Source organism: Labeo rohita, chromosome 25 (genome assembly GCF_022985175.1).
Source record: "Labeo rohita strain BAU-BD-2019 chromosome 25, IGBB_LRoh.1.0, whole genome shotgun sequence".
NCBI lineage: Eukaryota > Metazoa > Chordata > Actinopteri > Cypriniformes > Cyprinidae > Labeo > Labeo rohita.
The window spans coordinates 14,866,361-14,881,883 of NC_066893.1; the positions used below are offsets into that span (position 1 = coordinate 14,866,361).

The window sequence follows — 15,523 nt, forward strand, 5'->3', positions numbered from 1 at the left end:
CACAAATTCACAAACTTTTTGTCATCTGATCCTCTTTCACCTAATATATTTATTTAAAGTACCCCTGAGATTTAAGACAATTGAGAGTATTCTGCAGACGTGTGCAATACAGGGGGTCGAAACACATGCCGAAGCCACAATCTACTCCGGTTGCCGCGCCGGAGCCGTAACGCGTCGCAGGCATGAGCAGTATGTGGCAAGATATTTATTCATCATACAGTGTAGACAGCTTTACTTATAACGCAAGTGTTTTTTAAAATGCATAAACTTGCACTAGAATAGGCTAGGCTGATCAGTGATGATGTTCTTTGATAATGTTAGGCTGCTTTTAGCCTTATGCTGGAGCTGGTTTCGGGCAATGAAACTAAGTATGTAAATAAATAAATAAATTAGCACAATAATATAATGTATTGGTGATCTCCCAGGCTGATGATAGGACCCAACACTGCTGTAGCGTATTATTTACTCACCCTCCATGCACCCTAGGTGTATATGACTTCATTCTTTCAGACGAATGCAATCCTGCCACTCCCAAGCTTTAGAATGGCATAGATGGGTGTTTCTCCTCATCAGTCCAAAACAAGTCCAGTAATACGCATCCATCCATAATAAAAAGTGCCTCACATCGCTTTGGGGGTTAATAAAGGCTTCCTCTAGCGAATCAATGCGTTTTTGTAAGAAAAATGTCCATATTTAAAATGTAAGAATCACTTTAATCTAGCTTGTGCTAATGGAACTAATCGAGCCATTTGTGTCAGGCTGGGAGAAATGTATTGTAATAATGTAAATTACTACAAGCATGAAAGTATGTTCTAGTCCACTCCCAAAACAAAATCAAGAGAGCATAATAGGACCCCTTTAACAGAAATTTACCATCATGTTCCTCGAACCACTCCTTGATGATTCTGGCAGTGTGGCATGGCGCATTATCCTGTTGGTAATGGTTATCATTGGCAAGGAACACAGTTGGCATGAATGGGTGCACTTGGTCCACAACAATGATCAGATACCTGAGTTCTGACAGCTGTCAGGAACTGTGCTATTGGGATAATGGGGCCTAAAGTGTCCCAAGAATACATCGGCCACAGCATAACACCATCGCCGCCGGCCTGTATCTGCCCAACAGTGCACCCAGGTGTCACAGCCTCTGTTGGTAATCAAAGTATCCATGCTCAGCTGTCAATGTGATGCACCAGGAATCTTGATTTGTCAGACCAGGCCACTTTTTTTCCAATCATCCACAGCCCCAATCTCGATGATTCTGAGCCCATATCCGAGGTGCCGTGCCATCACAATTTGTCCTTTACTAAACTCCGATAAATCGGCAGCTTTTCCCATTTTGACACTGAGCATTCTACTGAACGAAACCTGGAATGCTTATTGCTCTATGCTGGAAGTAATAAAATAATGGCTCATCGGTATATATAGTAGGGATGGGTCACGATTTTCAAATATTCGGTTAGTTGATTTAGTTATAGAATATCGAATAGGTTGTGTGAAAAAAAAACAAAAAAACAAATTCCCCTTGTTTTCAATGCTGATTCTTTGGTGACACGTTTATGTAACCAGAGGGTGGTGCTGCCAATAACGCATCTAAAAGCTGTCAAAGACAACAAAAGAACATATTGTCTCATGTGCACACTGTACACTTGTATGGCATATAACGGTTACTGTAATGGACAATGTCAAAAAAAAAGTTCTGTGTGGAGCTCTTAAGAGTTTGTACACTAAAAAATGCTGGGTTGTTTTTTTTTTTTTTTTTAACCAAATGCTGTGTTAGCCTGTTGGGTCGTTTTATTGGGATTTGGGTAGTTTTTCTGGACCCCAAAAACTGCTGGGTTTTTTTTTTTTTTAGCCCAAATGCATGGTTCAGCATGTTGGGTCATTTTTTTTTTTTTGGTTATTGTTCATATTTTCTCCCAGGTGCTGGGTAGTTTTTCTTGACACTAAAAATGCTGGGTTATTTTTTTTTTTTTTTACCCAAATGCTGGATTCAGCTTGTTGGGACATTTTATTGGGTTATTTTTAATATTTTTACCCATATTCTGGGTAGTTTTTCTGGATGCTAAAAAATGCTGAGGTTATTTTATCGCAAATGCTGGGTTCAGCGTGTTGGGTCATTTTATTGGGTTATTTTTAATATTTTTTACCCAGGTGCTGGGTAGTTTTTCCGGACACTATAAAATGCTGGCCCGGCGCTGGGTCAGTGTAACCCAATGTTGGATAGTCCAGACCAGTTAAAACTGGATACACTTGTCTGCGGTCATTTTGTCTGTCCTGAGAGAAAACTGACTTACGGAAAACTTAAGGTTTGTATTACACTGTCAAATTATCACTGTATAAATAGAAAAACGTCTGTAGTCTCAAATTTTTACTTTTTTTGTTTAAATGTTTGCCGTAGTTAAAGTCTGCTTGGAACGCTAGCCTTTAACAAACGCAGAGTGGCCGCCATCTTACTCGGCACATAAATCGCCTGGAGATGCTGGCCGTGTCTCAGGCACTGAAACACTTCCTCCTGGACCTGAGAGATCGCCATGTGTTGGTGCGCACCAACAACACATCGGTGGTCTCCTACTTAAACCACCAGGAAGGTCTGCGTTCGTGCCTCTTGTACAAGCTGGCGCACCAGATCCTGTAGAGAGTGTGCCAGGTAGGCATCTCGCGACTGCTGGTAGCCTTGTTCTGGCCAGGCCGATTGTGGTTCTCTGACCTGATTTCCCTCCTCAACGGCTCTCCATTGGTGATTTCCGTCAGGAGGGATCTCTTCTCACAAGCGGGAGGCACGGTTCTGCATCTCTGCCTGGAGTTGCGGAAGCTGTGGGTGTGCCCCTGAAGGGGCGCATCTCGTAGCCTCCGGTCTCTCAACCAAGGTTGTTGAGACCATCCTCCAATCCAGAGCTCCCTCAATGAGGAAACTGTACGCCTGGAAGAGGAGACTCTTCACTTCCTGGTGTGGCAATCACCAGCTCGACCCAGTCCACTGCCCAGTTGGTACAGTGCTGGAGTTTCTGCAGGCCCGGTTCACCGCAGGGTTGACCCACTCCATGGCGGCCATAGCTGCCTTCCACTCCCCTCTTGGTGGTCAATCAGTGTGAAAACACCCCTTGGTTACACGTTTCCTCTGTGGTGCGCTGAGGCTGAGGCCTCTGGCCAGGTGTAGCTTTGCTATGTGGTGATTCCCCCTCTCTTCGGGGGTCAAGGCTCACTCCACTCAGAGTATGGCGGCATCCAAGGCCTTCTCGTCAGGAGTACCTCTCTCTAACATTTGCAACGCTGCGGGGTGGTCCACACTACTCACTTTTGTGAGGTTCTACAGCCTTGACATTCATGCCACTCCTGACTCCTCTGTTCTCTCGTCCTAGCTTTGCTCAGTGATACACACTAGGCAGGGATTTGAAAGTCTGGCAGCGTGGGCATTTCGTTCCCCTAGCGTTTTGACGCAGCTCAAATTCCCGAAGGGGAATATCCCAGGTTACGTATGTAACCCTGGTTCCCCGAGGAAACGAGACGCTGTGTCTCATTGCCATACTTCCGGCTTCCCTGCCGTGCTTGCTTCTCTAACACAAAAGCTACCTGCTTACTCGCCGCACATGCTGATCTCCCCGTCGCCCCGCCCTTGATGGCTCTTTGTTCATTTGGACTGAATACACACGTGTTTTCAGAGCGTGGTCTGCTGAGGGCTTTCCCCTAGCGTTTCAACGCAGCATCTTGTTTCCTCGGAGAACCATGGTTACATACATAACCTGGGATGTTTTAGAGTATAATTTTATTATTTCAAATGAAAAACCTTTGATAGTTTAACTGACCCATGTCAAAAAACAACCCAACAAATGGGTTAATGAATAAAACCCAACAAGCTGAGTCAAAATAACCAATATTTACCCAGCGCTGGGTTGCCAAATAACCCAGAAATGGTTGTTTTCAACCATTTTGTTTGTAGAGCCTGAGTTTAGAATCGTGTCTAAAAGAAACATTCACTGCGAGACTGAAGAAACTTTTGATGACAATGTAAGGGAGCTGCTTAGACAGTTAGCAATTGTTTGAAAAAATGGCACTGACCACAGATTAATGGAGAGCGCTTACAACCGAATCGTACATCACGGGCACCCGTCATTATATAGTTGATTTGGAAACTCACAGTGCTATTCTGCAGACCAAAGCCACGCCAGAGCAGCATACTGCTGAAAATCTGGCAAATACGATTTCCACTGCGTAATTTTTCATGTGCCCACAACATCTGTGCCTTCAGAGAGGGTGATCTCTGCGGGCAGACTAATAGTGAACAGATTGTGCTTCCGAACATGTGGACACATGGACTCTTTTTTTAAAAAAAATAAAAATATGGCATAGGTTATTGTTATGAATGTTCACATGAGGGCAGTCACTCAGGCTATGCATTTTAACATGTTTAGATGTCATTATGGCTTGAGGTGATATTTATGGATGAATTAATCAAACTGTTTAGATTTTTTTAACTGCTATGAATGTTTATGCTCATTTTTGAAATGGAAATGTCCTAGCTTTATGAGCAGCTGACTTATGCTAAATCGACGGACTGTTATGTTAAGAAGTGCCATTGTTTGGTTGTTTATTACATGTTTCAGCATGTTACAATCATTATGTGGCTTGAGTTGGCATCTCCAGTGGTACTTAAAATTTTTCTCCAGTATTGTGATTACTGTATGGTATGATTACTTGGAATCACTCAGCGCGAGTAGATTTTTTTCTCAAGAGTGACTGAAATAATACATCATTTATATGCTCTCCCTCTCCGTCGTGTCAGTTCATTAACAGGTGCCCTAATGCATAGAGTGAGCTGTCAGCTTTAACTGACAGCCCTGCACAGGTCCCTATTACAAACAGTAAAAAAAAAAAAAGTCAAAACTCCACCATCTGTGATTCTGTTGAGCTACTTATTTATTTAAATAAAAACGTGTTACATAAATGCCAGATCAGAGAGCAAAATGTGACAGAAAAATAATTCCTAGGGGCCATGTTTACAAAGTGTCTGCCAAATTCTGGCTTATAATAAATTATTCGGTCAAAATGACACATACAACCAACCAGAACTCATATGAGCGTGCCATTTACACCACCTTTCTTGTGGCTTATTTTGTCCCCACCACTTTTTGAAATAGCTTGCTAGCTAATACAGAGGAACATCTCTATCCACTGATCTACAAAAATGAATAAGATAAATTTATCAAACAGTCAAACAGAGTTCAAATTAAGTTTTGAAAATCTGACTGAGACACGTCTAAAGCTGTGAAATACCCATAACACAAACATGACACTAGGAAACATCTATTTTTGTGTTTGCAAACTGCATGGCACGTCAACATTTCTGAATGCATCAGGACAGTCATACAAGCATTGTTACAAACACAATGGCTCTCCAGCTTCAGCCCTGTGATAACAAGAGACAGTTCCACTGATCTGTTTTCTGCTTCTGTTCAGAAGGCATTATTGTCTTGATGCACACAACTTGAGCACAATTGTCAGGACTCTGTGCGGCGCATATGTGATTAGAGTTTTAAGATGCAGCTCGTGCTGTGGGCGATCTACTCTTGCACTCCCTAACCAGTGCAAAGGTTAATAAAGTCACAGAGAGACATTTGAATTCAGTCCCTCAGGTGTGCCTGCTGGGCGAGCCACGGCCCAGTCTCCATGAAATCCTCGTGGGTCAGTGTGTGAGATGTCCAGCTATGACAGACAGTCGCCACAGTTTGTTTTCTGCTTTATGACGAACCTAATGGCTCTTTCACTGTTTTAGTTAAGGTTCATTTGCTGGTATTGCTGGTATTATATAATACAGTTTCAAAAGTTTAAAAGATGTTCAAGGCTGCATTTATTGATCAAAAATACAGTAGAAGCATTAATATTGTGAATTTGTTTTTATATATATTTTAACATTTCTGTGATGGTAAAGCTGACTTTTTATAGGAGTCATTACTTAAGTCTTCAGTGTCACATTCCTTCAGAAATCATTCTGGTGATCAAGAAACATTTCTTACTCTTATCAAAGTTAAAAACAGTTGTGCAGCTCAATATTTTTGTGGAAAATTTTATGGACAGTATCACAGAATCCAGTCTAAAAATGGAATTTACTGTATACTGTGGAATGTCACGGAATTTGCTTATTTTGGATGAATAAATTAAAAGTAGATCAGTACATTTAAATCAAAACTAGGGCTGTCAATTGATTAAAATTTGGAATCTAATTAATTACATGATGTTTCGATTAATTAATCAAATTAATCACAAAATAAATTTGACTGTGAAAATACCCACAAAAGATAATTTAAAGCTATTTTTGTTTTAAATGAGAAAGTATCATCAAGTACACATTACAAATTGTAGCTTTAGAAAGAAATATTTTATTTGATTTAACATAAAATTTATTACACATAAACATTCCATAACGTAAACTATGGAACATAAAAGAAGATAATTTGAGAAACATCTCAGTATTTTTTGTTCATATAATGAAAGTCATGGTAACCAAAACAGCTTTGTTACCAGCGGTCTTCAAAAAACTCATGTTCCACAAAAGAAAGGTTTGAAACCATTATTTTTTATTTTTATTTTTAATGAAATGATACTCTAAATAGGAAACTAAATCTGTCAGAAGGTGACGATAAATGTCTTTATGAGTCATTCACTCATTCGATTCGTTCAAACGGCTGATTCATTCATGAACAAAGTAAATGGCTCTCTTTATAAATTGGCCTTCGAATCATTGATTCACACGATTCGTTCAAACGACTGATTCATTCATGAACGGAGTAAATGGTTCTCTTTATAAATGGGCCTTTGAATCATTGATTCACACGATTCATTCAAAACGCTGATTCATTCGGAAACTCTGAGACACACAACAACTCTGCTGTGGCTTCAGAGGTAATATGTTCTCTGCAAAATTGTGCAAAAACACATAATATTGTGTTTAAAATGTAAAATACAAAATCAGCACTCATGTAATATTGCTCTTGCTGCCCATGTGATATGGTGTGATATGTGATATATATAAATATGAGACAAAACACATACAGGGGCTTTTTTTTTGCACCAATATCTTGAATTTTAGGGCATAACTACATTTACTGAGTTGTTGCTCAGCATCATATTTATCAAGTCAACTGTATAAAGTATAAGATGACGTACAGGTCTGGGGGCAGGGCCAGCGTGTTAACTGCATTAAAATATATTGATCACGTTAATTTTTTATTACTAATTGATTAAAATGTATTTCATGTAATTTTTGCTTTTTACTTTTTTTTTTTAACCATTAAAACAGAGTCTAGAAAAATTTAAATGGGAAAATTATATTAATAAATATAATAATAAAACAGAATTTGAGAAAAAATAAAACAGATTTTACAAGATGCTATAATTTTCAAGCAATTTCAGAAGAATAGCAGAACAGCAACAGATCAATTGAATGCATTCTTACTGCAAAAAGTATTCATTTCCCACCCACACACACCCATTCATCTGAATAGGGGTGTGTGAGTGTATATATATTAAAAAAATAAACCTTGTAGTATTCATCTATGCTTGCTATCTGGAAAAAAATGCTATTAAAAACTGGAGTGTATAATTGTCTACTAACAGGCTGCAGAACCAAACACTGTAAACTTCATCTTTTATGGACGAAAATTAACAGCAGTTACATGCCATTTTTAAATTTTATTTATGGCTTTATTTATTTATGGCTTTACTAGAACTAGGAACCTCTTAAACCTCAAATATGACAGCCACCGCTGCGCTACAGCTATTTTAAGGTGCTGTTTTGAAGTTAATTAACCTGAATATTTATGACAAGTTAATGAATATGAACAGAATATACTGAAACAATCTGAGTGTAAAATTATATTATCCTTATATTAGAAAAAGTTGCTGGGAGAAACTTACTATCTCAGTATGTAACTCTTTTCCTATATTTATCATTTAGCTAGAGAAGGTTTATTTTATTGCCAGAACAGCCTCAAGAGACCTAACGTGGTACAGGTTCTCCGTAATATTCAAGGAATGTCACTCATTCAAGCAAGGACATCTCAACTGCACACAGTATTTTGTTCTCGCTCAGTTAGTCAAGGGCAACTGACTCAGTTTTTAACCCTGGGTCATTGGCTCATTGAGTGTTTCCTGCATCGCTATTCAGGAGCAGCACCAGACGATTGTTTACGTGGCTAACGGCACACAACTATGAACATATAGCCCAAAGATCCATCTAATGTGTGAATGAATAACTCAACTTAGGCGATTCATTCTAACAAATCTGTTTGAATCAAACAGGAAAGACTGGACTGAATCAGACAAGTCACCTCACTATAAATATAAATTCGTTGATGCATTAAACTAAAACCGTTTTGTATATCAACACTAAATCCATAACTTTTTGCCAGCATGGTCTGATGATGATCCGAGTCAAATTTGGTGAAAATCATACTAAAGGTCTAGAAGGAGTTTGAAAAAGTATGTTTTCAACATAAATCAAAATGGCAGATGGACAGGACATTCATCCAATTATGGCATGATTGGTATCGATGTTGTTTCATTACAATAGGCTAATTTAAGCAAAAGTTATTAGCATTTCAAATTTTCATTACAATTTTTGACTACAAGGTGGAGCTGCCTCCAGTACTTGTCAGGGCACAGCATTACTTCAATGCATTCGTAAAATATAGCATTTTACAACAAAATTCAAAACGCCTGGTGCCCAACATGGCTGAGATAGGAAAATTGGATATGGTTCAACTCGGCATGCTCCAAATAACAAGACCTGTTTTGTGATTTTAGGCCCGACCATTGAGAAGTTATAACCAAAAATAGATTTTTCATATCTCCTGACCACTAGGTAGCACAGCACCGAAACACTGCAAGTAGCCTCACATCATGCTTGTTATAGCACACACCAAATTTGGTCTCAACACGCCAAACCGTTGTGGAGATATAACCTTACATCCATTTTTGCATGCTTTTCGTAGAATTCGTTTGTGTGTTATTCGACAGCTGTTTGGCAAATCAACTTGAATTCCATAACTGTTTTCCAGCATGGTCTGAAGATGATCTAAGCCAATTTTGGTGAAAATCTAGGAAATCTAAGTTCAAAAAAGTAGGTTTTTCAAAATATTAAAAATAACGAAAATACTAAACCATATTATTACCTAACCAAATTACGGTTTAAAACTTATTAGCATAAACATTGTTGTGGTGGCACTAGAGAGTTTGAGTTAGAGACTCCAAGCTTGCTGTGGTTAATGAGGGGACTGTCCTCTATCAGTGTGCCAAATTTCACAACTTTCCCACAAGTGTTTCTATGGGCTGCCATAGACTCAAGAGCAGAAGAACAAATGGAAGCAGAAGAAGAACGCCAACAGTGCTTGGCCCCTAAAAAGACAGATCACGCTGTCATTCATCCTAACATCTTCCCTCATCACGCATTTGACTGGGCGGTGGAATAAAGCAGAAATCGTTTCAAGCTCTGAGGATTACCAAAGCTCAAGCTTGATTACGGGCTGCTCTCCGACGACAGACATCCGTGAGACGGGCTGACAAATCAGTGCAGCCGGATGCACCCTAAGTGGAGCCCATTGACAGAGGGGAAGAAACTGTTTATCAGCAGCTGACCTCATGATGACACATGCAAACAGGAGCTATAAAAAAACAGTCCTGAATCAACCGAAAACATATCAAATTCATCCCATGCATTAAGATTAACCCTAATCCTGACCCCAAACATGACTAAAGGGCATTTTACACGCTCAGCTCCTCTCGTTTACAGCCGTTTTCCTGTTGAGCAAACACAATGACGGCTGCTTCAACCCTGAATATGTTGCATGAGTAAAGTAGGATAAATATTGCATTCAGTGTTGCATTCAAAGGGGAACTCCACTTCCAGAACAACAATTTATAAATAATTTACTCACACCTTTGTCATCCAAGATGTTTATGTCTTTTTGTCTTCAGTCATAAAGAAATTATGGTTTTTGAGGAAAGCATTTCAGGATTTTTCTCCATATAATGGACTTCATTGGTGCCCTGATTTTGAACTTCCAAAATGTAGTTTAAATGCAGCTTCAAAGGGCTCTAAACGATGTGCTTACTTTTTAAGCACAAAAGCTTGTGTAGCACAGGCTCTGGGATGCACGTACACGACGCTACGAATTAGTGATGAGTCGTTCTTGAACGATTCGTTTATTTTGAACAAATCTTTAATGTGACACGTGATTCGTTCAGTTGCGCATGCACAACATCCTATTAGGTTCTCTACTGAAATCAGTTTTTCGAGTCATTCGTTCATCTTATGGGGCTGTCACGTGATGAATGAACGACTCGAACCCGATCTTTTAATCTTTTCTGTTTCTTATAGAATTATAGTTTTGTCTTGTTTGTAGTGTAAGCAAGTAGATGTGTTAGAGAAATGAACGAAATGATTTGAAAAAAGATTTGTTCACTTTGCTGAACGAGATATAAGGTCCGAGTCGGTAAAATGATCTGAACTTCCCATCACTACTACGAATCACGTCTAAGTTCATTGTCTGTTTACTGTGGCGAAAAACTCCATCTTATTTTCTCCTACAACTTCAGAATCGTCCGACATCATGTACCTTTTTGTTTGTAAACAGCGTTTGACTAACTTGCACTTTCTTAGTCTTTGCGCGTTTGCTTTGTAAACACTGGGTCTGTAGTTCCGCCTACGTTCTGCGTGACCTTTCGACGCAATTCAATAGTACGTGGCATCGTGAACGCACATCCCAGAGCCTGTGCTACACAAACTTTTGTGCTTAAAAAAATATACAAATTTTTTAAATTAAAAAATGGCCGATTGTTTTGCTAGATAAGACCCTTCTTCCTTGGCTTAGAGCCCTTTGAAGCTGCATTTAAACTACATTTTAAAAGTTCCAAATCGGGGCACCAATGAAGTCTATTATATGAAGAAAAATCCTGAAATGCTTTCCTCAAAAACCATAATTTCTTCACGACTGAAGACAGAAAGACATGAACATCTTGGATGACAAGGGGGTGAGTAAATTATTTGTGAATTGTTGTTCTGGAAGTGGACTTCTCCTTTAGGTGATAGCTAATGATCAAAAATAATGAAAAATCTATTTTTACAGTGCAGGGTTAGTTAACATTTCAGTTACCATTTCCCCTGTACAGTTTTTAGCCTTATCGAAATGTAAAAGAAAACGAAAAGCGTTTCTTCATAGCAAGACTGCAGTAAATAAACTGCGGGTGCTACTTCATTTTCACTATCTAGACCGCGCGTGTCTTGCCACCGCAGAGACAACTCATTTAATTAGCAAAATCTGATGGGTGTCTAAGCAATTACCCGCCTTTAATTAACTACAACACATTTAGAGAGCCAATCAAGACATTCTGAGAAAAATCAAGCAACTTTCCAGTGTGCATTGTGACCTCCATGCCATCAAGTATCCTCCTCCCACTCCACTCCTTCCCTTTGGCGTTTCTCCTTCATTTCACATCAGCAAGTGAAGCATGGCGTTAAAACGAGCCCTTGTGCGTCCTATCCTATAATAAGAGAACCGTGGACAAAAACACCTTTGATAACGATAACAATCTCAGGTAGTATTTAACAGAGGAGGTGCAACAGAACAACACATGCCTGCGGGGTGCGTGCACAAAAGCACCCAGCGTTAATTGTCAGGCAAGCGCACCGTAATGAGACAGTCCAAAATAAATTAGCGTGGTAACACTCAGCTCGAAAGTGTGACTCATGAACTTATGAACTTGTGAACAGGGCACGGAGAAGAAAAGATAATAGTACGAAGGCGGGATTTTTATAGCACTCAGGCACCCTGCTGATCTCCAGTGCAGAGCTGTGTGAAAATGGGAAGAGAGCGGGTGAGTTATTCTCGCGTGGTGCAGCGCTGCTGTTCTCTTTAGATGTATGGAAAAATCAGCAGCTGTTTGCACAGCAATCACCCATGAGCATGTGAATACAAGACTTTACTGTACTCTCTATACTCTGAATCCAGTTAGGGGCCATGCTTTCGAAGGCTTCAAAGAGAGAGGGAAGCATGTGCGAGCAGGTCCAGATGGAAAACTATAGCCTTTTTCACATTTTACGTACCCACTTAAGGGGAAAATCTGCAGAATAGATTTTTATGTGGTAAAAATGTGTTAGAATCATCTGTACTACACTTTAGAAAGATTAAAAATTAAAATACTCCACTTGCATTATTAAAATGTCAAACAGATTCCCCCAAACTCTCTCCTCACATGTTATTGGTCAACCACAAAGTTAGCCCCACCCCAAACTTACGCTATTGGTTGATTCAGTGTTGCTGTTGTCGGGCTGTTTGGGGTGTTCAAACAAACAGAGCAATGTTTTCATAACACCATAGTTAAAGCCTATTCAAGGGAAGTCAGTTCATTTGCCAGCCATATTTGAAAGGCCTCAGGGCAGCTTTTTCAAGCATGACTAACTCCTATTTATTAGAAATACTGAAATCTTAAGAATTTGACACTCACATTTAAATACCATGTAAAATTAACTGTCCCATAAATGCTTGAATAGCATTAAAAAAGGGTTTATTTCAGGTTGGTCGAGCCAAAATCTCAAGCACACAATGCTTCTAACGGCAGCTGTAGTAACGCAGTTACTATACTATTGGCCCTTTTATTTATTAAAAAGTACTTATTTCACCATACTGCAAATTGCATTTTCTTCTATTGATAGTAATGTGTGAAGCATCTTGGTATTCATATTTGTCTTTGGTCATTAAGTCTGCAGATTTTATGGTTACTGACCAGTGACCGGGTTACCTAAAGATAGTTTCAGCTTTACATGTCACACCCACGAATTGTTGGCTGAACATCTGATGCACATTGCACACAAATTTGGAAACACTGCAGGAGTTTCAAAGTCATCATCAGATTGCACATGTACACGTACGTATGCAAGATGTCTTTTAAAGATCACTTCATCTGCTGTGTACAAATATCTGACAGATGTCTGTAAGATATAAGTTTTACATACATTCTAAATCATAAACAGCTGAACATAAAAGCTGGATTTTCCAAAGTATCTCAAATATGTAAAGTTTGTGGCATAGAATCTTAATACGTTCAAGAGTTTTACACACCGATATTGTGGCAACATTTCCACACCCTTAAACATGATGCGGCACATGACGTGGTTGCTTAACCTGTCAGTCATATGGCTTCTTAGGCGGGCCTTGGCCAGGCAAACCGGCCAAGATTCCCAGACCTTCTGCCATCAGTCTAAAGGTCTGGCTACACAAGACTAATTTAAATATAGCTGCAAATGAAGCTGGGATTAAAAAAAAATTAAAATAAGTAAAAAGGTACTCAAAAATGGTCTGCGCCGATAGCCTCGTGAGCAGCGTGTCGACATAAAGTGAGGTTGCGCTGCTGGTGTCCCAAGTTCGAATCCCGGCTCAAGGACCTTTCCCGATCCCGCTGATCTGTCGTATCATAATAAAAAGGCCAAAAAAAAGTTACTCAAAAATGAAAGGAGACTATTAATATTCATGTGGGTAATTCCAATACAATGGCAGTCCATTGGCACATTTTACACTGTCAACCACCACTGAAATGCAGCAAATTTCCACCAACTACTGGCCTGGAGTGTAAAGTGCTAGATGCCACAGGAATGCAATGGCAAAACCTCAGTTATCAGACTGCTTTGTCTTCAGAGTACTTAAGTACTTTCAGAGTACTTAGGTGAGCTACAATGTACTTTTTAGGCACTCATGGGTGCCTTATTAAAGATACCATGAAATCAAAAGTGACAATTGACCCTTCGCCAGCAATTTAATTGACAGGCGATCTGACCAATCATAATACTGAATCTGCCATTCTGTCAGAAAAACAAACCAGACATGAGAGTAGATTAACATCGGTGGACTTGAACTTGAAAAATGGTGTGTACTGACATGTTTCTACAACTGAAACAAGATACCTTCTGATATTCATTCATGTTTATTTTGTGCTATAACTAGTAAAAAGTAAGAGATAATCGTTGACGTGCCGCTTGAACTGAGGCACAACAGCGATCTCTCACAACACAATAAAGGGCCACAAAATGGTATTTATTGTCTGAAAAAGACAAAATTTGAAAGCTGAGACTTTTTTTCATACCAAAGGAATCTCAAATGGCACAACACCAGAACTCGTATCCCTGGACATCACAAGCAAAGCACAATAAACGTGACAGAAATACTAAAAAGCACATTAAATAAAGATTTCAATTTAAACTATATTTCTTTTTTCCCCTCAGTAACTACTTTTTTGTTAAAGAACAGACAGTTCTTCAATATTCCGGAATCTCAAAATGAATTGTGGTAAATATAATATATCAAAACAGTTTCCCTCAGAAACACTATATTCGTTTTTGAATATTATGTAGGACAATAAAATGATGAGTCTTCAAACGGAAATGCACAGTCAGTGTTTTCACACAGGTTTCTCTGAACAATTCTTCCCTCTTCCATTGGTTGGCCAAACAGATTTTCAAAATTTGAAAGCTGAAACTTTGTTTTCATCCCAAAAGTAACCTGCTCTGTCTTCTCTGACTTGATGTATACATCTTCCCGATGTATTTTTCACTGCGTAAGAACATGATGTGTGACGTGAGGGTGCCACAGCTTATCAGACATAGCAACAAAAACAAGGCCAATTCTTATTTATGGAATTATAAGATTATTATTAATAATTTATCTGTGCACATTGTTATTTGTTTCAAATTCATATGCAACACTGCAAACTATTCCTAATGGACAAAATCAAGGCCAAGTACATTTGTTTTATAAGATGTTTCAGTTGCACATATTTCACAACAGGGGAGATAAGATAGTTTTTTTTTTGTTCTGTGGAAGAAATAACTTCTATGGGTCTAAAACGACATGAAGGTGAGTAAATTTTAAAAAGGTGGGAGAATTTAAAAAAGGAAAGCTCAATAACGTCAAACCTGATTTTATATCAGACACTAACATACTACAAAAACGTAGACTTGTTTTCCTTGCTTTCTCCCTAACTCTTCAGCATCCTACACTCAGCATTTCAAATGCCACAACCCCAGATCTCGTATCCCTGGCCGTCACAAGCAAAGCACTATAAACGTGGCATTTCCACAGTGACCTTCCACTAACCAAAGTTCACATTTGCTAATTGAAACTGGGTTACAAGGGAAGAACTGGCTTAATTTCTTTCTCTCTGTAAGACAGCACATCAACAGTGTTGCTCATGCCAAAGCAAAACTGGAGGTCCAGCCTCAGTCTCTGCCAATGACAATGCAATCAGACAGTTCAGATGGGCGTGAAAACCGGACTCTTCACTTTTAATGGATTTTGAAGAAATGAGACTCTCCGACAGGAGCCACTGACTCAGTTATTGTAAAACTGGAGGAGACTGCAAGCAAATCTAAGACGCGTTGATTACTTCTTTCACAGAGACGTATGTCTTTGACTTAGAAGTTTTTATGTGAATTGGGGTTTTGGATAGATATATTAGTACTTCCCAAAGGAATTTC

General features: G+C 39.1%; 1 protein-coding gene across 2 annotated transcripts in view; it reads right to left on the minus strand.

Annotated features, from left to right (window-relative positions):
• Positions 1-15,523, minus strand: part of galnt18a (UDP-N-acetyl-alpha-D-galactosamine:polypeptide N-acetylgalactosaminyltransferase 18a) — an 82,556-nt gene that overhangs the window by 64,864 nt on the left and 2,169 nt on the right. Inside the window, exon 1 of one of the 2 annotated variants that reach the window (XM_051100356.1) lies at positions 13,342-13,422. The exons of the other annotated variant lie outside the window; for it this stretch is intronic. Within the exon in view, the coding sequence (XP_050956313.1) occupies positions 13,342-13,387 (46 nt within the window). The 5' untranslated portion in view covers positions 13,388-13,422. Of the gene's footprint in view, positions 1-13,341; positions 13,423-15,523 lie in introns of those variants that run through there. 2 annotated transcript variants of the gene reach the window in all.